The sequence below is a fragment of the Strix uralensis genome, chromosome 9 (assembly GCF_047716275.1).
Source record: "Strix uralensis isolate ZFMK-TIS-50842 chromosome 9, bStrUra1, whole genome shotgun sequence".
NCBI classification, from domain to species: Eukaryota; Metazoa; Chordata; class Aves; order Strigiformes; family Strigidae; genus Strix; species Strix uralensis.
Window position 1 is genome coordinate 10,800,966 of NC_133980.1, and position 21,104 is coordinate 10,822,069.

Consider the following 21,104-nt stretch of genomic DNA (forward strand, 5'->3'; position numbering starts at 1 on the left):
CCTACCTTACCACTTCAAGAAACTTCTACAGCCTAGTACTAGCACTTTTTGAATGAATGGCTGCATGCAGAACATACTGGAGTCACTGCTTTACAGAGAAGCAAAAAGCCACTGAGCAATTGACTGGTAGTAGCTTGTGCAATTGCCTGCAACACACTCCCTGCAAGAACTCAGCATATTTTTGAAACATGAGAGCTGCTGCCTTCAGGTAGAGAGCATGTCGGCAGTATGTTGCCATCACATTAGACTATGGCTTATAGAGTCTGGGCTGATTTCTCTTTTTCTTTCCCTTCTACACACCCAGTTGAAGCAAGTGCCTGTGGCTTTTCCTTTACCCATTGACACAGCAGATCAGAACCTTTCTGTATAGCAACCTGTTGCACTGTCACTGAGAACAAATGTTAGTTGTGTTGCTTACTGAGTACTGGAAGGTTGTAACTAAGAGAACAGGGTAGGTTATTTGAAACAGTTCAGAAATTACATGTGTTCTGCAGCTTTTGCTGCCTGCATGATAATTATCTTATAGCAAGTGCTGTTCCTGGTTAAAGATTCATGGCTGTCTTTGAGACTGCTCCCCCGGGCCTGCAGAATTTCAGTCTGGCTGGCAGTAAAGATCCTTCTGGCCCCTGTCCGTTATTACTTCTCTACCCAGAATAGATTTTGCCTCTAACATGTGTCAGAAATTCGGGGAAGATTTGACTGCTAGGACAATAGTAAATTGCCATCACTGTCTCTGTCCTATTATATGAGACACATGTCTAGTGTATTTTTATTCCCTTGAATTGGTATTCCCTCATATGCACACAGGCCGTACAGTACCCTATGATCATATTGCACCTGTGTATCTGCTGGAAGACAGAGAATAGACATGTGTTTGGCTTTCAGCCTGTGCAGCAATGAATGTGTTCTGGTTCTTTGTTCTTTTCATAGACATGGATGCTCTTATGACATGTCCAAAAGTATCGAGATACTTCTGGTGGATATTAAAAGTAGGTACATGCTAGGAAACACTACAGGTGGAAGGGAAAAATACATTTTTTCCTGCCACTTCTTTAGTGTTATTGGTATGTGATCAAAAGAAAGGACTGACCTGATTTTCCGCAGTGCTCAGCACCCACACATCCCACTGAAGCTGATAAGAAGCGCAGGAGCTTACTGTTTTTGAAATCAAGCCCAGAATATGACTCATAATGCTGTGAAGGAGATACTTGACAACTAAGTGAAAATATATACAGATAGAAGGTACCAAAGCATTTCTGTTGAACATTTTATTGTGAAGTAACCTTTCGGGTGGTGTTTCTATCACAAAGCTACAACTGTTGTATAGGTCTTACAACAGTTTAATTGAAACAATATTTTCTGTATTTTAACTAGAACATCCCTGTATGTAGAGAAAACAGCTGCTATATGTTGTAATCACCATATTTTGAAGAAGGCCTTTGCAAGATCCTGGCCACAGCTCTGCTCTCTGGAGGGTAAAACTCATTTGGGCTCACAGTCAAGCATTATCACCTATTTGCACTTGATCTTGTGGTCTGTATGTTGATGCTGCTGCTACACACTGATCCTTTAGTTAGCTGTATTGCCATGTCTGTAACACAGCCTATATTTTGAAATGGCGTATCCTCCCAGGGCATGGAGGAGGAGGAGGCACAAAGCCAACTGGGCGAGGTACTTTGTCATGCTGAGCAACCTCTGCAACTGCTCTCTTTGCTACAGATTTTGCTGAGAGCATGGAAGTAGGAAATTCTGAAGAGCTGGATTCAGATGCAACAGGGTTATTGTGGGAAAGCCTGAGATTATGGTTTATGAAGCCTTGTCCAACACTGGGCACCAGTCCTGCTGATGTATCTTGACCTGGTTGAGAGTAGGTAACTCCAGGCTGGAAAAGAAAAACAATTTGTGTTTTTGTTCAGTGACTTGGGGCTTATAGTATACAGGTCATTGATATCTTACTAGGTACCCTGCTCCTAACTACATAGAGGCCTCCAACCCAGGTACAAAATGTTCCTGACCATCACAGAAGTTTGATTTGCATTTGAACACATACACAGGAGCCCAGGAACACATTTTTAATGTCCAGTGGATCTTTATCACCAAATTCTATGTGAACTTTCAGGGCCACCTATGCACCTGGTGAAACATTCAAGACCAGCAATCTTATTCTTTCTTTCATATACCTCCTAGACAGCTAATTACTATTGTGTTACCAAGAGCTCTGGTCTGTAGGATTTATTCAACCACCACCTAGCCCTTCTCAGACCGAATGAAGGCTAAAATACCTGGAGAGCACTCAGGTCCGGTGCATATATGTTTCCCTTCTCTTGGTATAGAAGTGCAGGTCAGACTCCCTGAATTCAGTCGTGTCTAAGGTCTACTAGCAAAAAACCCCGGCTGATTTCATCTCCCACAATGGCTCAGTTATGGTTTACATCTACCTGCCCCATCACTCTAGCTGAGCAGAGTTGGTTCCCTTTGGTCTACCAGAGATGTGAAGCTCCCAGATGGTTAGGAGGACAAACTCTGTCAAGCATGGATGGCAGAGGTGACATAGTTCCTGGCACAGAAATCCACAGGATAAGCAGGAGCTACCTTACCTTGGTTTTTAGGATACAAAGTTAAACTCAAGTTATCACAGATAGCTAATGCAGTCTACAGCGAAAGAGGTAAACTAAGGGTGATTGCTTCTAACAGTACTAGTAGGCTAGAATACTCTGGAAAGGAAGGGAATATCTGGAGTTGGTACCTGATGTCCATAGAGCTGGCAGTCCACCTTGAGGTCTTGTAAGGGGCGTGTTACCATTGTTGCTGTGCAGAAACCAAAATTCTGTCAAAGCAGAACATAGTCAAGAGAAAAAGTTAATTTCAGTACATTTAGAAATAGCTACATCTTCTCATGTTTTATGTGAGGAGTAAAGTGCTTGCTTTTTAGTCTGTTGGACTCAAAAGCCAAGCTGTTTAAATGCATAACCAACAAATAAGTGAAATTCCTATGTTCTTCTAGAGTAAGATCCTTTGTATATCTGGATATGAGGGAGGGAAAGAATATATAGGAATCTAGGTGAAAGGTTCCCACCCATTAAAACTGCCTAGGACTCAATTTCATCAGAAACAAAAGAAGAATTTTAGCATGATAAAGTATACAGTATAATTCACAAGAGCCTATCTATCAGAACAAAACACACTGGCAGCACTTAAACTGTAGGAAGGTAAAAGTCTGCCCTTTTGTTATGTGTTTGTGTACTGTCCAGTACAAAGAGCCTGATTTTCTCAGGTGCTCGCATTAAGAAGAGTAAACAATGATATATATTCTGTTGACTAAAAATATTTTGTGTCACGGACACTTTGGTCCTCAAGCCTTTTTGAAATATATTGAAATACGTCAGGATTCAGTCCAAATACCTCAGAGAAGAGAAAGGCGTGATACAGATTTAGGAATTATGTATTGAAAAGTGTATCATGATGGTATACATCTCTTGTACTTGCGTCCTCACAAAGGTCTATTCCTTCACAAGTGTGAATGCATCACAGCATGCTGCTTTTCTACCTCTATGCTGGTGAGATCAGGGCTGATGTGCTGGCATACTTACTGACTGATCGTCAGGCAGCAGTTGACAAGCTTCCACATTATCTTTAGCTTCTTCTGCTGAGCAGTTCGTGGCAGCCACAGCAAACTCAACAGAGACAGTATGTGTTGGGTGATACTGATAAAACAGGAAAATTGTTTAACTGACTTTGCACTGTGAAGCTGCAGTGCTGCTGAGAAAAGATAAAAGGTAAATGTTGAGGCTTCTAGTTCTGCATTTCCCACTGAAGTGAAAGGGAATCCTGTGGCTAAAATGACACAAAATGCTTGGGAAACTAAGTGCAATTCAGTAGGGCAAATTAGAGCAAGCTAAATCTGTTTGCAAACAAAACTAGCTAGCACTGCACAATTACCAGAGAAGAAATATTCTGTGTAGATGGAAGGCTAGACATTCATTGTTCTAGCAATTACCTGTGTTCTGGCTCTTCCAATCTCAAGGAGTCTGAGGTAAGCATCAGTGGTTTTGCTGTTGTGGTCATTGAGTGCAGCTGTAACGGTTGCTAATACGTCAGTGTTATTCAGACTTTGCAGCAGTGGACAGTCAGGGCAGAGTCGGAGAATATCTTCACTTGAGTCTGCAGGAGGAACCAAACATTATATTTCAATCAGATCGTAGGTTGTTTTGAAAGGCATTATAGACCTATTCAGTCCCACAAAACACTGTTTCATGGTCTGTCCCAAGTTATAGCAGAAGGAATTTTTGCAGTGCAGGCTACAGATGGCAGTATTTCACACCACTTTTGCCATTCAGGTCTTTCTGCAAGAGAAAGTGCTGTGGACTTCAGTAGCATATTTTGAATGTTCTTACTTAGGTTTTAATCACTTCTCTTTCTGGCAAACTATCCATGACACCAATGAAAAGATGTCTCAGCTCATATGAGGAATGGTGAAAAATGAAAATATTTTTATTTATTGAAATTGTGTTTGCGCGTGTTGTTTCATTCACTCACCAGTTTTGAAAGTAGTACTGAAGACATCTCATACAGAGCAAAGAGATCTCGTACAGAGCATGCAGAATAGAGATTCTGCTTTCCCATGGCAATATTGAAAATGCTGGATTTAGTAAATAAGCTGCATCTGGTAAATGGGCTCTAAAGATCAACAGGCTCTAGTAGATTCAGACCAATAAGGAATCAAGTTCTTGAGGCCAAACTCCTGAGTGAAAAGCCTCAGTACCAGCAATCTCTAGGTCAAATCTGGGACTTGCTCCCCAGATACTCTTATAGTATCTTAATTGTCATAGTGAAGAGAAGCAAAGAGAGGGGGCTGGGTTTGTAGGTGAATGAAATCAGAAAATGGGAAGAAATTACTTTCAAAACAGCTGGGTTTAGAAAATCCATTAACTGTCATCCTTTACACCATATTTATACACAGCATTTTAGAATCAGAAAAGCTAGTGAACTGTAACCACTGCTATAATAATACTCCAGCCTCTAGGTTCAAACCTAAAGAACAAAGTCTTTACCTGCATGTGAGTGGCATTTACTAGCAAGTACAGATAACTTTCCATCCAACTTCTGCAACTTGACATCACAGTCACCCTCAACTGCCTAGAGAGAGAAAAATCAAAGGGTTACATCGTTCAGATAAAGAGGAATTTCTGAAAAGGGCAACTATTTCTAAACTCAAAAGAACAGATCCTGGCTGAGTGTTCCTGGCAAAATCAGTCTGATTGCAGAGGCGCTGCTAGGCGTGTCCTGGTGTCTGTGATTTTGTAAAAGGCAGACTAGAGCTGCAAAATTTGGATCCAAATCTGGATCTCAAAAGTATCAGAAGTGCCAGAGTAGATTATGGACATTTGGTTCAGGTTCCTCTCTCATAAAGAATATGAATACTTATGAATTAAGACCTTCTGCAGAGCTGTTTGGTAATATTCTCACTAATCTCATCTGGTCAGTGGCCATGGTAACAGCAGAGTGTGCTGCCTTGTGTGAGCTGGTTCACATGCAACATGATCCAGCAGGGGAGGAGATGTCAAAGGCAAAGCTGGAGTCACTGGGAAGAGGGAACAGTTAGAGTTACCTCCCCCAAGATGGAAAATGGGAGCTGAGCCCTGGTGAATACAGGGGTGGATCATGATTCAAATTCAGTCATGAGCTCTGTGAATTGGGCCCCATTCTAGAAACAGCAGGCTTAAATTGTCAATTGCTCATTCTGCTTTCTGCTTAGAAACCAGAGCTGCCTGTGCTCAGACAACACTTCCACTGCTTTGGTTAGGGAAAGCTTTTCACAGTTGGATCACACTTGCATAAGAACAAAATATTTGAGGCCAGTAAATTCCAGCTGAGCATTACTTTGAAGGCAGAGCCCTCTCTGAAGGGAACAGCTCTTCTGCAGTCTTGACTAGGACTAGGTGACTAGACTTGATGGAATTTCACTAGGCAACACCCCACATGTAGCCCAGGGAAAGTTGTGTTTGCACAGATTCACAACCTGCCCTGTCTACAGTTTGCAACAAGGCCATGACATCTGGGCTGAATCTGGAGCCCCTAAACAAGGCCCCATGGCATTCATGAACTGTATGTGGGATGTTGTGCTGACAGAGACCTGTGCTCTTCACATAACAGGACATGAAAGAAATCCAGGAGCGAAATCCTTCATGACATGAAGGCAATGAAATCAACAAGGAGGTTACAAGTGATTGGGTGGTTATAGACTGTTCCAGTGATGTAACATTTCCTTAGAAATCTAAATGATGATAGCTTGGCCTCTAGCATCAACATACTGAATATGCACCTTTGGACCGAGCTAGTAGTGGTTTAGGTACTCACATGTTCTGTGAAGCTCCTTACTGTGCAATTTGCAAGAGGTGTGGGGCTGAGAATGTGGCACCCAGTCTCTAATAAGTCAAGTTCAAGAAATATTATGTCATTATTCAGCCCCTGGAAGAAAACAAAAAACCCCAAACAACGGAAATTGTAATAATTGCTTCATAAAACATCACCAGATTTCTTCTCTGGGGCTGTGCTGCACTGTTGCTGACTGTCATTGGATAGCTCCAGGTATACACTAGAGTAGCTGAATATGTCCTTACTATTTAACTTCATAAAAAACAGGACCCAGTTTTTCAGCTGGAATAAGTCAAGATAGTCACATCGATGATATTTTTTTTTTTTATTTTTTTTTTTTCCAGCTAAGGAACTGGCCCATAAATTTTGAAAAGTCCAGCCTGTATGTAGTGGGTCAGTTCTCTTAAGTTAACTTGACTTTATTTTGTTGGGTAGTTTTAAAAAATCAATAGCTGTCTTTGTTGATGAAAAAACTTTGTGTTTCTATAACCAGATACCAAATAAGCACTGGAGCACATTGGCCTGTCCCATTTAGTCCATTGGAATTACACTGAATTTCACGAGCTAAGTTCCAGCCCCAATACTCATGTTGTTTATGGACTGCAGGATCTTTTTTGGTTGTTCCTGAACCTTTGCAACTATAACATAAGAGATGTGAATGGAAGGGCAGAAGTGAGGTTCCCTAGCTCTGAGACTGACTCTGTGGTCTGAGTCATGGGTGATTCCATTTAAACCAATGAAGTTATTTTAGTGTAAAAGTATTAAATATGAGCAAAGCAGTATCACCAGTGTTTTTGTGTAGGTAACTGTGGGCACACTTCTAATCTCATTAACGTCTGTTTTAGTCTCTTGTAAATGGCTTTGCTATCCTCTCTCTCATAACAAGTAGAAAAACAGCCAAGGAGTTTCATTCTTGTTAACGTTTGGGACCATTTTCAATGTTTTGAGAGAATCAAAGGTTCTGAATGGGTGCATACATTGTATTCATGACTATTTCTACAGCCTTTCTAGAAGTCTACAATGATGTCAGTAGATCTTGGTGAAAATGAGACTACAAGCTGCAGTTAATTCCATTCAGCTTCCTTGTCAGCTCAATGGGATATTAGGTAAAATTAATGCCTACTACAAAATCACTAATAGCATGGAGTTATGATAGGTATGCATTTAGCCAATAAATAATTACCTGCATCATGAAGATTATCCTCACAGTTTTTCTCCAGATTAGCTACTGGGCTCATGAATTCACACTCTGAATGATCTGCCTTAGCAAGCATGCTGCATTTGTAAACTGAGCCCCTTTCCAGCATCATTCAAAAATATCTGAACACTTCTCTCTCGCCCTCTGTTCTGCTCTTTGAGAGATACATTCCAGTGACCTGGATTCTCAACTGCTACCAGGTGGCATTGCCCCATTTAAATCAACAGAGCCATGCTGATTTACCCCATGTGAGGATACAGCCCTTGCCAGGGCTTGTTGGTCATCTCCAAGCATCTCCATGTTAACATAATGCTCTGCCTGCAAGCTCCTCACTTACCTGGGGTAGCACGCGGATATTCTCAATTCTGTTTAAGGCAAACTTGTATCCGTGATGACTGTGGCCATTAATATAACTCACGGCTACTTCAGCTGCTGCTTCAGATTCTGGGTCATCACAGCCCAAGGGAGCAGGGGGAGCTGCTGGTACAGCTTTGTGAATTGGAAGCTGAACAAGCAATATTAAAGCTACTAGTGCCTTCATGGCACCTGAAGAAAACCAATCCCTTTCAGAAATAAAGATCTAAGAATACTGTTCAGATGGTAGCTAGGTAGCTAGAACTGGGGTCTCATTTATATAGTACATACCACAGACTTTGCATGAGCACATGTCTGATATTTGTCCCCGTACCAAGAGGCATTGCAAACAACAGAAGAGAAAAGTAAATGTTAGGACATCAAGCTGACTGATTAATATTGGCCAAAGTAAATTTTATCAGGTAGGATATTGCGAAGTCTGCTAAAGCAGCTAAAGAAGAAAGCGTCAGCAAAAAAGAAACACAATTTTTAGACGCTCTTTTACCAACCAAATACAGTACATGCAAGAGGAATATGATCCCTCCTGTTAAATCTGTAGAGATGCTAACACTAATTAAGCTTTCTTGTAAACAGGACACATTCTGTTAGGGCCCAAATCTCACCAGACACCAGTCTAAATTGTGAGATCAGTGGCAGGATAAATTAGAAAATGGAATTTGAAACAGTGCTAAGGATCACATTCAACAGTAAATGTAATTGTATTGCTACTGAATTCATTTGGAATAGGAAATGAGACATAGTTTCTAAATCTTTTGCATCAGCTCTTTTTTTCTCTGAATAATCTGAATACTTCCAGTAGTTTCTGGAATTTTGCTTTGCAAAGCAGGCGTCTTGTAGAAATTTTTCTGGAATATGTTGTACAGATTTGAGGATTTGGCAGAAGATCCTAAAGGGCACAAAAGTGTTATAAGTAGAATGTAGATGAAAATTAGCTGCTTAAATGCTCAGGAGTGCTGGACCCCAGCTTATATTTACGTTCACAGTGTATGTGATTACAAAACAGTGACTGGATAACAAAAATGTTCTATGGAGCAGAATATAGCTTCTATGATGTGTTCAGCATTTAAAATCTTTAATTTAAGCTGAGATGACTCTAGCTAGATAGACTCTAGCTAGATAGGCTCTAGCTCAACCGGTAGAAAAGTTTTTCCTGCAGGGATTTCAGAGTAGGTTTCTGTGACCCATTTTATGGTGGTGATCAGGTTGCGGAATAGTAAAGGTCCCTTTTGGCTTTAAAATATCTGTATTTCTGTTGTCATTTTCAAGGACTTCAGGAATTAGCTGCAGACTTGAGATGAATAGGAGGACTTCAGCATATTTAGAAGTTTTCACTTTAGGTAAGTATTTCTCAGTTTGCACAATAGTGTGAGTGAGGCTAAAAGATTTGTGGAAATAGCAGTCTTGAGTCATGCCTCTCTAGAATCTGTAAATACGGAAAACAGCATAAATAGAAATGGTCCAGTTGGACAGATTAAGTGATGAAGCAGGAGAATGGGAAGAGACTAAAAAAGATGGAATTATTTCCTTCAGATGTGTGGGATGAGGTGAGTTTTGTATAGCAGGATTTGCATATTGAAGAGATTCCTGGGGAAAAGAAAGGCTCTTCCTCTCGCAGTAAAAAATTGTTCTGAGCATGATTTGTTTCTTCCTCTCGCTTGAAGCAGGTGTTGTTTGGCATTTGTTCTATTGTGTGGATGATCATTTGCATTCTTGACTTTGGTCTGGAACACTTAAAGGATGAAGGTTTGGTGTCCCAAAACCACACTCCGAGTCAGCCACTCCTCCTCCCAATTTTGTATCATCTACAACCTTGCTGAGGATATACTTTGCCTCATCATCCAGATCATTAATGAAGATGTTAAACAGGACTAGGCCCCACTGTTGACCCCTGGGGTATACAGCTGGTTACTGGCCTCCAGCTAGACTTTGTGCACTGATCACCAGCCTCCAGGCTCAGCCATTCAGCCAGTTTTCAATCCACCTCAAAACACCCCAATCCACCTTTCACGTCAGGACTGTTAGACTTTGGCCCTAGTGAATTAGGTAGCCTGAGAGACTTGACAAGGCTTCACTGTGATGGAAGTAGAACAAGCTGAGTTTACTGCCCTTGTTATATAAAATATAGTATTGATTCTATGCTCAAAAATTGAGGCTCCACTGAATCTCAGTTCTTAATAATTCATATAAACCATAGTGGAAAGGTGAGTTGATGGTTTTCTTTCTTGCTTTCTCTTTTTTTTTTTTTTTTTTGGTTGGATGCTTAGAACAACTAGTGATGATTGGAAACTTGCTGCCCCTGTTCAACCTCATCTGGAAAAAAAGCAAAGGAATGCTTCCGCAAGATGTCAAGTTGACACCATCCCAAGCTTAAGATTCAAACAAATTAAACAAGCAAACAAACAAATAACATCTTTTTAAAGCTTCAGATCAAAGTTAAACACTTCTGGGGATTTCTGAGGCTCTCTTTTCAGATTAATAAAGTGTCATTTTTTGGTAAAGCAGACAACTGGTCCACTTCTCTGCACCACATCAAAAGATGCATTTCTGAGCAGTCAGGCATTGTACAGTACTGCAAAACTTAATCACCTCTCGCTTTACACTTGATTAAGTACATTACTTTTGGATCATAGAGTTCACAAGATATTGGAACATCAGGACTATCTTCTATATAGCCATCACCTACACAGAAACCTGCACACTAAGACAAGAAAATGTCTTCAGGGAAAATGTAAGATAGTTAAAGTGACCAGTCTTGTCAAGGCAGCATATTGCTTCTTTAAATGACAGAATAATCATCATTTAAAAATAAAGTGTATGAAAATCCATAGAAGTCTGAGAAAAACCTCAAAACAAATTAGACAAATTAATTTGCATAGTCTTATTGCCCCTTTCCACTACATGGGCAAATCTTCAGCAGATGTAAGTTGGCTTAGATTCACTACAGTCCAAGTCCCCCAGTGTCCCTATACCAGAATTTTCAGGCTGCAGAAAAACCTGTGAAGTCTGAACAGTTTTACCAGACTATAATAGTAACACATTATATGTTAATTAATTTGGTTTTTTTAAATATGAGTCTTTAAGAGAAGGAAGGCTGATCATGTGCCATAGTAGGTACAAATAAAACGTGCAGAATGGCATCTACTTTGGGAGTGTCTAGTTTAGGTGCCCAGCTAGCAATTCCTTTTCACTCAACTTTGCTGGTATCAGTCTGTTAATCTCTATTTTATTTTAACTGTAAAATGGAAATAACTATTTTTCATTTTACTTCTGTGATCTGAAATAACTCACTGAAATTTATAAAAAGTTTCAATATCACTGGGTAGAAAGATCTATTCAAAACATTAGAGGAATCAGCAGATGCCAGTCAGTAAAAGTTTAGAGATTCCTGGACTTACTGGAGATGTAGCAGGATTGAGAGGATTGAAATTTGGGCTCCCAGATTTACTATTGATTATATCAGAGAAATTTTATTTGCTGGAGTTTCTTTTCAAAAACTATACTGGTTTGGTTTTTTTTTTTTTTAAAGAGCATGAAAAGTTGTCAAGTATTCTGAATTTTTTACTGGAATGGAAATTCTAATTTTTGACCAGCTCTCCCAGACAAAGCCAACCAAGTCTATTTCTGTTCTGTTCTCTCTTTTTCTATTTTGCTCTTCTATTGTCTATGCCACTGAAATACTTGAGTGCCTTCCAGAAGTACATCAAGTGATATAACTAGCATTTGTTACATGAAAGTCTATTCTCCTTCTCTTCCCAGTGGGAAGATTATATAAGATGTTTTGTCTTAGTGAAGTTTTTGATTGATTTAAATTTTCCTCCCCATTTCCGCATTTTCTCTGCTATGTGTTTTGAAGTTGCAGTCAGTAACAAGAGCAGTTTTCTGAGTTGAGGGTTTCAAGCCTTACTTACCCTGTGTTATGCTTCCTGGTATGTAAGACCCCCCCCTTCCTAAATTTTTATACTTTTTTATCCTTTTATCAAGGTCAAAGTTATTTATGTTGCCATGCAACTCTTAACAGTGGGATATTTTTGCTTCAGCCCTGCAGGGATGTCATGGTTCTCTCAGTATCATGCCTGTGCAATTTGATGGGTGTGGGAAAGCTGTGTTGGAGATGGATAGGTGGCAACTGTGAAATCGGAGATTAGCAGCTACTGAAGTTTTTCTTTTGGCTTTCTGTCCTTATGCTATAGTTTGGGCTTCCAGCTTATATGGGTGCTCCCCATGATCATTGCTTCATATCAGAACCTAGAACAAATAAAGCAAGATACTTGGGAAGAGACTGCAGAGCTGAACAGCAGGGTCAAACAGTGGATCAGACAGCAGAAACAGAGTATTTTGCACTGAGTAAACAGACACCCTGCAGTCAAACTGACCTCCCCTTGTCTCAGTGAACAGCATGTCAAACTGACCTCCCCTTGTCTCAGTGAACAGCATGTCAACCTAAGTGAATTTAAACTCCACTCACTATGAAAACCAACAACTGTCCTGGCATTACCAGGGTATCCACAGACACATGGTTCCAGTTTAAAAAGGCAAATTGAAACATGCCACATTAATTCCTTCTACTTACAGGAATGTTTGAAGATGTAAATGCACAATTGGTCTGGATGCTGTCATGTCCTGTGATGCTGTTAGTCTCTTTGATGGAGAACTCCACATGATAACTCCACATGTTATCTTCCCTTGCTGAGTTAAATCCTGAAATTTAGTAGCAAGTGTTAGGGAAACCTGCTGTGCTCTCTGGATTCCCACATGCTCAGCTGCAATGACATATTTTTGATGTGAGAAACAAAGTTCACTCTTGGCACTGTAACTGCTTTTTCCACTGAGTTTGGTAGAAAAAGCTGCACATTCGTTCTTATGCTGTGGCAGTCTAAGAACATGAAATTGTTACCTACTTACGCTGGGCTACCGTTTTGAAAACGGTGCATGTGTTTCTATGTGGAGGCCCATTGACATGAGTGACAGGAGGGTTCATACTGCTACAGGCAGGGCTAAGGAATGACAGGTGGGAGGATGGCAGACTGATATGCTTTCTCACCTTGGAGCACTCCTCCAGGGGCATGACAAAATCAATCAATATCCCAGTGAGATTTACATAATTCTGACAAGCAAGACGGTTTTTAAAAAATTAAAGTAATTTATTTTTAGTGAGGCAGATGATCAAGAAAGTTTTTTTACTGCTACACATCCCTAAACCATCCATTTATTCAACTCTTTCTGCTGCTTTCCAGCTACATGGTTAAAGGACTGGAGCTAGGATAGGAAACATGAGTGGGACATTTTAATTTAATAGCATGGAGGCAATATATTAACATTTGCAATAGGGGAAGTGGGTCTTTCCAAATTAGTGCAATTTGAAAGACATTATATAGATGTTCCTGCTCAAGGAGCTGAAATTTTGCATGTTAGACATAAAGTATGGATGACTTCTATGACAACAAAGTAGCCAGAGTTACAGCTTTCCTTGCTTAATTTACACAACATCAGATTCACAGCAGACAAGGACTCCAGGCTGTCAAGAGCAATAAACATGAGGCACTCTGAACAGACACAGGTGCCCAGGTGACCTTCTTAGTGTCTAAAAGAAAGGGAGATGTGAATGTAAGCATCATGGCCTGTTTAAAAACAACATCCAGTGTCACATTTATAGAAAGAGGTGCACATCAACACCTTTTCCTGATATGTTTGTGAATTTGTTAGGTTTTGTAATGCCAAGGGAAAGAAAGCTGTATCTTTGTTTACATTCAGCCCAGAAATTCTGAACCTAACAGTGGTGGTGTTAAATTCTGCCAGTTAGAAAGTGTACCTATAACTGGCTAGTGCAGAATACTGCTTTTGTACTCATGGATTTATGAATAAAACAGGTAAAGATCACTCAGAGAACTGCTTTGGTATGGCTACAAGATTTTGTAGTGGGCATCTCAGCCTTTGCCTCTGGCATATCCTCTCTGCTGTTCTGTCGAGTATCTCTGGTCTCAGTGGGTTTCTAATTTCTCCATTAATTATTTCTATTCTTTTTTGCTGGTGGCAGCACCCTTTCCCTGACACCCAGGACTGTCTCTTGAAGGGAATCTTGGGTCTTTTGGGGTCGTCTTGTTTAAGACAATCAGTCTGGGTCTACATCACGATCTTCTTCCTGCCAAATATATCTGAAATCCCTACTTATCTGTCACTATAGCTCAAAATGTTCATATATGCTGATTTCCATATGGTGACCTCCTCTACAGCACAACCACTGATCCTACTCCCTATGCTAGTCTGCCAAGTATGTCATCATTTCTCCAAGTGGTTCCCCATTCACAAGAACATCAAGCTCAATTTTTCTCCTCTCATCTGCAAGGCCCTGGCCAAGACCAGACCTTCTCGTTCAACTGTTCACCTGGATCTCACCTCGTCCCCTCTGCCGTCATGGTCTCTTTGAGCCATTCAGCCACATCACTGACAGATGTCTCTTTCACTCTCTTCAGAAAGAATCCCATTTCTGAGCTTGTCCTTGAGGCTATCGCTTCTGAATTCCCACAGGGCCTGAAGAGCTGCCCCTTGTCACATTATCTATAGTAATGTGTTACGTGACTTTTAAACCTGTGTTTATTATACAGAGGGCTGCACTTACACTGAAAAGTTTGTATGACTCCACAAGGCAAAATGTTTGAAAACCACTTGAAATGGTGAGTTTGCTTGCTGCATTTCTGTTTTGTCAGGTATTTGTCAGGAGAACTCATCGCCCTCTACAACTACCTGAAAGGAGGTTGCAGAGAGCTGGGGATGAGCCTCTTTAACCAAGTAATGAGTGATAAGACAAGAGGCAATGGCCTCAAGTTGCGCCAGGGAAGGTTTAGACTGGATATTAGGAAGCATTTCTTTACAGAACGGGTTGTTAGGCATTGGAATGGGCTGCCCAGGGAGGTGGTGGAGTCCCCATCCCTGGAGGTGTTTAAGAGTAGGGTTGACATGGCGCTGAGGGATCTGGTGTAGTTGGAAACTGCCAATGCTACGTTAACGGTTGGACTAGATGATCTTCAAGGTCCTTTCCAACCTAGATGATTCTGTGATTCTGTGTATTTGCCTAATCTGCCTTTAACAACAGACATGGCAATGCCACTCTGGGGGTAGCCTTACCCTCTTTCCTTACCAAGAGCAATCTGATATGAAACATTCCTTTGAAAATGGATGTCTTAGCTGGCCCCTTCCTAACTCTTGCCTGCATGTCAGTATATATAAGGAGAGAGGAAATCATCCTGTAGTCCACACACAAGTCTCAAAAATGAAAGGAGGAAATAGCTGGAGGAAAGCCTTTCACTGACAGAATGGAACACATAATATTTACTTGCTATAGAAGAGGAAGTGAAGTCTAGTTCATACATTTTGAAATCTGTGAGTCCATAACAGAAAAGTTGTTAATACTGGTGTGAAACATTGCTATTTATCTTGCTGTACAACTCACCTGGAACTCAGCTGCCATTGCAAGTATGCATTAACACTGGAACTAGGATTATGGTGTGGCAACTCCCAGGTACTTTCTGAAAGGAAACAAGATCTTTTGTTAACTTTGCACCAATAAGAATATAGTAGATGCCATTTGCCTTAAGTTTCATGGCAAATGATTTGCTTCATTTTATGAAGGTTCTGTTATGCTGTTGTATAATGATGTTAGTTAGGGATTTGGTTTTTGAGAGAGCTGCTGGGTGTTGGTTAGAAATCTTGCAATCTGAAATCTCACTCAGTAGGTATTTCCAGAGGAAGTAATTTTCTGAGTGCAGCTGAAGTACTGTTAAAAGATTATTGTGTAATGTTATCTGTGTATCATAGGAACGGGTAGAGACAGAGCACTAAAAGGGGGTTTCTTTGCTTGAGATTCCCAACTGTTGTCAGTGTTCATCTCTTTCTTGGCTTTTGATATAGGCCTGTAAGTTCTTGAGAGACAGGTACTTGGGGCAGGCTCATGGAAATGCCAGTACAGATGGACAGATGTGTTGCATGTGCGTTGGAGAGCTAAAGCACCGTTGCAGAGAACTGATAGAGATTATTTGTACACAGAGAACCAAATAATGCGTATTCCCTGCTCTGTAATCAAAAGCCATTCTTGGCTGGGGGAGATCCCTACAACAACATTCTTGCCTCCCCTTGAGAGAAGGAAGCCAATGATTATTCTGTTACCCTTCATTATCATTCAGTGTGGTATAAACTGGCCAGGACTTGAACTCTCAAGTGCCCAGGAGGGCCAGTACATGAATATACCTTGTGTCAGCAGAGGCCATTTCAAATAATACAGATGATGACAGATTGATGTTGGTAGCTCATTAGGCAAAGCACTGACCGAGACATCAAATTCCTTTCAGCAAGAACATGGCTGGACTGTTTGCTGTTGTGCATTAATGGAGAGACGCATTTTTCTTCTTTGATTTCTCTTGCTTCCTGCTTCCCATGTTTGCATCAGACAGTGCCAGCTATCAAATCTGTCATCATGTTTGACTTTCCTAATGTGAACAGCTGTGAATCAAGGTGTAAAGCTAAACCCAATCTGTAGATATAGTATATATAGTACATTTCAACAAAAGACCTGTGTTCACAAGCCTCCTGTGGCATACAGATTTTAATATAACACTTGGCTTCAAGCTCGTCCAGATCCAATAGTACAATCTTCCCATCCATGCCTGAAAACATAGAGAACAGATTTCTGAAACAGTGTAAGGTGTATTTAGATTGCTGTCTCCTTGATATTCTAACTCCTGCTCTTGTGGATTATGTTTCACACTTTTGGGGCATGCCTTAACCCATGTGATTAAGCTGCTAACCTGTGGGTCAGATCTGACCTTCTACCTCTTCCTGAAGAAGATGGGGAGCAGTTTTCCAAGCAGCAAATACTGCCACAGCTCTCTACCTGCCTGTCACAGTCCAACAGAGGAAGCCAGGTGACTTCTGCTGCCATCACCTTCCTCCCCAGTGATCTGTCTGAGCAGGAGGACAGAGTGCACTGGGCAACGTGCTGCAGAGAAGAGAGGGAGGTCCGAGATTTAATGGGGGAAGGAATCCCCAGCCCATATTTGGTCCTTGTGCTCAGCAAGGATAAAATACTGTGTAGTCTGGGGGCTAAGTAAGGGCAAATATGTCTGAGACTAGTTGGCCACTGCAGCTACCCAAGAAGAAGGGCTAGTGCTGATGCCAGAAAAGAAGAGTTCACAGCTGCTGAGAAGAACCACAGAGATGAGATGGACACCCAAAGGAAGAAATCAAAGCAAGGAGAGAAGGAGGGGAGTATTCAGCAACTGAAAAGATCCCAGAGTGAGGATGGGTGCTAAAATAGCTGGGACTCTGATGACTGCCTGCTGCAAACAACTCATTAGCCCCTGTGCATACTGGGTGGTTGATCCAGCCTCATTGTACAGCATCATCTCTGGAGATTCTTTGCAACCATGCAGTTCTGTGGCTTTGTGATCCAATACGTAATCTTACAATACACTGGGTACTTTATCCTCACAGCCAATGTCATACTCGGTGCTTTTCATATCCAAAACTGTTTTACAAACTATATGGGTAATCATCCCTTGGAGGTAGGAGGAAACAAACATTGCATTTATACAAAATACAATCTTGGAATAAACACCACTGTCATTCTAGTATGGTAAATCACAAATGGACCCGATTTGCTATGGTACAAAAATGGTCTTTTAAAGTGAATATGCATTTTTCCCTGTTCACTGTAGTTTGCTCTGCTGTTAGGTCCTTGTCTTTCAGCTGTGGTCTAAGGTATACATATAGAGTAAATTGCAAGTCTGGTGATGAACTACTTTAAATAGAACTGGTTTTAAATAAAGTCAATGAGAAATGACGATATGGGGCAGGAGTAGCCTGTCAAGACGTTTCCCACATCTCAGTGTTGTACTAGACATCTTAAATGAAAAGATTAGTGTTAACATTACGTCTAATGTTACTAGTCTGATGATTCACATACCTTTTATTGATTTTGTTTGAATTGAGTTTGTAACTGTTGGTTTGGTCTTAATTTATATAACCACTGGCCAAATGCACTGTTTTCTTAGTAATTCTTGCATTAGAGAGCTAGATGCAATGACAGTAACTGTGCCTGGCAGTCTACCATCTGGGTACATGCTAATAAAATAATCATCTGCATAATTTTGGAAGTCATTGCAGATACTGGGGGAAAAATGAATTGAGTTTGATCTGAAAATTGCAGGCAGCCTAGTAGAATAATAATGATACAAATAATTTCCCCTAAAATCCTGGAATGGTCTCTGGTGGGATTTGTTTTACATGCATCATGAAGCTGCCTATGTTAACTTTGCTTTGATATCAAAGGTAAATAGAGGGTGAATGATTAAATCATTTCTATTCAGTTTTGCTGAAAGTAAAATTTAAGTCAGTATGAAATGAACAATTTCTGCTCTGTATTATGACAGTAATGAGGGAGGAAAACCCTGTTTTGTTGTATCACCAAATAATAAACTATTAGGGCCTACAGATCTTGGTCACAACTGGGTCCCATTGTTAGGATCAATATGTGTTTGTAAGGAAAAGACAGCTTGCTCTTCAAGGAATATATGCTCTTTGGCTGCTTCTGCATTCTGAAATCAACTGTAACTCACCCCAAAGCTGCCCCCAAATAATTCCAGGAAAAGTAATAATTCCTTAAGTATGTATCTGTGAGAAGATGTGTGGCTCCAACACATTAACATCATACTTTATTCAGGTGTAACTTCCCCTCTTCCAGTCCAAAGGCCCTTTCTGCAGCTGGAGCTGAACAAAAACCATGTTATTCTGGGGCAGAAGTGCCCACACATTAGGTTATTTCTGAAATAGCTATTTCCATATTCAGTTCCCACTCTGTCTCCATTCAGTTTACCTTTGCCAATAACACTGGAGAGGGTGCAACAGTGCCTGTGGAAAACATTGAAGCAGTGAGCCAGACTGGTTGGTGTCTTGGGTAGAGCAGAGAGGGGGACAGGAGATCTTCTGATATTTATGATCTTGGATGCCACAAATTGAACTTCCTAGCAACTGAAGTCTGTGAAAAGAATTGGGGAGGGAAAAATAGGAAAGCCCATTAAATTCCACTGAAACTAATCAGATTGGAAGAGCCAGCATGGAAGTTTTGTAGATATTTTAAGAAACACTTCTCACTTACTGTCTAGGTTTGTAGCCTGTCCCCTCAGACTAGGGACAATGTGGGATAGTTAATGCTAAAGATTGTACTCAGGCTTTTGTGTGCTAGATGATAGTTAAATGGAGAGCTTGAGCTGAGAAACCAGTTTAGCCAAGTTTGAAGGGACTACAGAATGGAAAATTACCAAGAGCAAAAGAGATATCAAGACAGTCTTAAACAGACTTGCAGAATACTATAGAAAGCTTGTGGTAGGAGAGAGGGATGGATGAACAGTCTTTCCTAGAGCAGAAGTTCCAGTTTGCTGTGTAACAAAGGTCAAAGAAATTGGACCTAAAATAAAAGCAGAAAGGCGTCCATGTTTTTGAAGAGAAGTTATTAGGGCAGAAGAACCTGAGCCTACAAACAAAAAATGCTTCAGAGTAGCTAGGAACTAGAGGAGGCACTGTCTATGGAGTTAAGTACACTTTACCTGCAGCCAGACTCCCTAAACGCTTATAATTTTTGGTGCTCAGAAAACTGTGGAAAACCTGCCCCAGTGACATGTCGCAGAGAGGCATATTCTGGATGCAGGGCAGGCAGGTACCTTCAGTGAGATGGTGAACATGCTGGGAGAAAATTAAGGAGATGGTGCTAGTAACAGGTATTAAGCACCGGGCTCAGGGACTACCGCTGCCAAGTGTTTTGCGGCCACTGCTCCGTGCCTGCAGACTGAATGCCAGGATCCATGCCTAACGCTTCCCAACTGCAACAAACTCGGGGCAAACTGGCAGATGTCCATCAGAGGTACTCAACCACATCTGTGACGCTGTGACAGGTCGGGGAAACCGTGCAGGCGTGGAGAATGGAGCAGGCTCAATTCCCATGTCTGCCCTAAGGCATGGGTTGACGTTACCAGTCGCCTGATGTGGCCGCTAGCTGCTGCAGAAAGGGGAGGTCCCATCCCCTGTTCCTAGCCACAGGCTCTCACCCTTCTCTGGCATTCCTCCGTCGTTCATCTGACCATGCGGTGAGGTGATGCAGGGAGCTATGCCAGCAGAAAATGAATCATTCATTATGGTAAGGTTAGCTCTTTGGCAGATTAACTCCATGAGTTGGGTTAACAGAGATCCAATGAGTGGATGTGCTGGCACAAGGGAAACACCGGCGGCCAGCGGTGAACCTGGATAATCTAACCACTCGAGTCACTGAATCGTAAAAATTCGTTTGGAAGGGATCTCCGGAGATCATTTGGGCAAACCGCCGACACAAAGCAGGACTATCACCGGCGTTACAATGGTGGTTGGAAGCACCGGCTGTTTCAGCTTCAGTTTCTTTGCATGTGAAATAGGGGTAACCCCACACTGGTGAAGGTGAATAACTGTTTGGTGATGCATCTGGAGCTCTGTAGGTGACAAGTACTGCCTTAGCATGAAGGATTTACAAAACTATGCAATGCTGCTGGGAGCCAAGGATAGGAATTGTGTTTTTCCTGGCCTTTGTGTAAGGTTTGTGATATGGACCAATGTTTTAGGTGCAAGGCTGAATTTGTTCAAATATTATGACTTCTAAGCACAGCCTATGGAAAAAATACAACCATATGTCACTGGAGAGGGGATGATACACAGCCCTAAATATTCATCTGTTTCTCAGTAGGTTTAGAACCAGTGATTGCCTGGAAGCTATTCCTGATGTGATAATGGCTGTCATATTTGTCTACCTAAACGCAATGATGTCAGAAAGGAGAGACGTTCTTTGCTCCTTTATAGTAGCTGTTTCAGACTGGATCAGTTATAACCAGTTCCTTTAAAAAAAATATTTACTTTTCATCAGAAGTTTACATAACACGTTCTCCAAAGGAACAAATACTGTGTTTCAGCATAGTTTGAAACATGGGAGAGATGGAAAAGAAGTTAATGAACAACACTTAAGTCAACATCAAAGCGCTTGCTTTCTCTAGTAAATACCCAGACCATCATGCTATGATGCAATAAGGAGAAGTTCATGGTCAGTCTCTTTCAGCTTGTTCTTTAGTACAATTTTGAGACCTCATGC

At 41.1% G+C, this 21,104-nt stretch overlaps 2 protein-coding genes across 3 annotated transcripts in view; one reads left to right on the plus strand and one right to left on the minus strand.

Moving 5' to 3' along the window:
• The window catches only part of LOC141947458 (uncharacterized), a 124,999-nt gene that overhangs the window by 73,046 nt on the left and 30,849 nt on the right, over window positions 1-21,104 (plus strand). Inside the window, exon 5 of one of the 2 annotated variants that reach the window (XR_012630136.1) lies at window positions 9,215-9,285. The exons of the other annotated variant lie outside the window; for it this stretch is intronic. The gene's annotated coding sequence lies outside the window, so the exon portion shown is untranslated. The remainder of the gene's footprint in view (window positions 1-9,214; window positions 9,286-21,104) is intronic. 2 annotated transcript variants of the gene reach the window in all.
• Window positions 1,254-8,156, minus strand: AHSG (alpha 2-HS glycoprotein). The gene is made up of 7 exons (XM_074878184.1): window positions 7,911-8,156; window positions 6,358-6,468; window positions 5,052-5,136; window positions 3,998-4,161; window positions 3,591-3,704; window positions 2,747-2,827; window positions 1,254-1,882 (listed from the first exon to the last, which is right to left on the minus strand). Exons 1-7 carry the CDS (start codon window positions 8,112-8,114, stop codon window positions 1,604-1,606), a joined length of 1,038 nt encoding a protein of 345 aa, XP_074734285.1. The 5' UTR covers window positions 8,115-8,156; the 3' UTR covers window positions 1,254-1,603.

What these genes read in the sequence shown, in the direction of transcription:
- AHSG (XM_074878184.1), bottom strand. Translation starts at nt 8,114, where the DNA reads ATGAAGGCACTAGTAGCTTTAATATTGCTTGTTCAGCTTCCAATTCAC. An exon ending in TAAGGAGCTTCACAGAACAT is followed by an intron (nt 5,137 to 6,357) that starts GTGAGTACCTAA and finishes TTCTCTCTCTAG; the next exon opens with GCAGTTGAGGGTGACTGTGA. An exon ending in TTGGAAGAGCCAGAACACAG is followed by an intron (nt 3,705 to 3,997) that starts GTAATTGCTAGA and finishes CTGTTTTATCAG; the next exon opens with TATCACCCAACACATACTGT.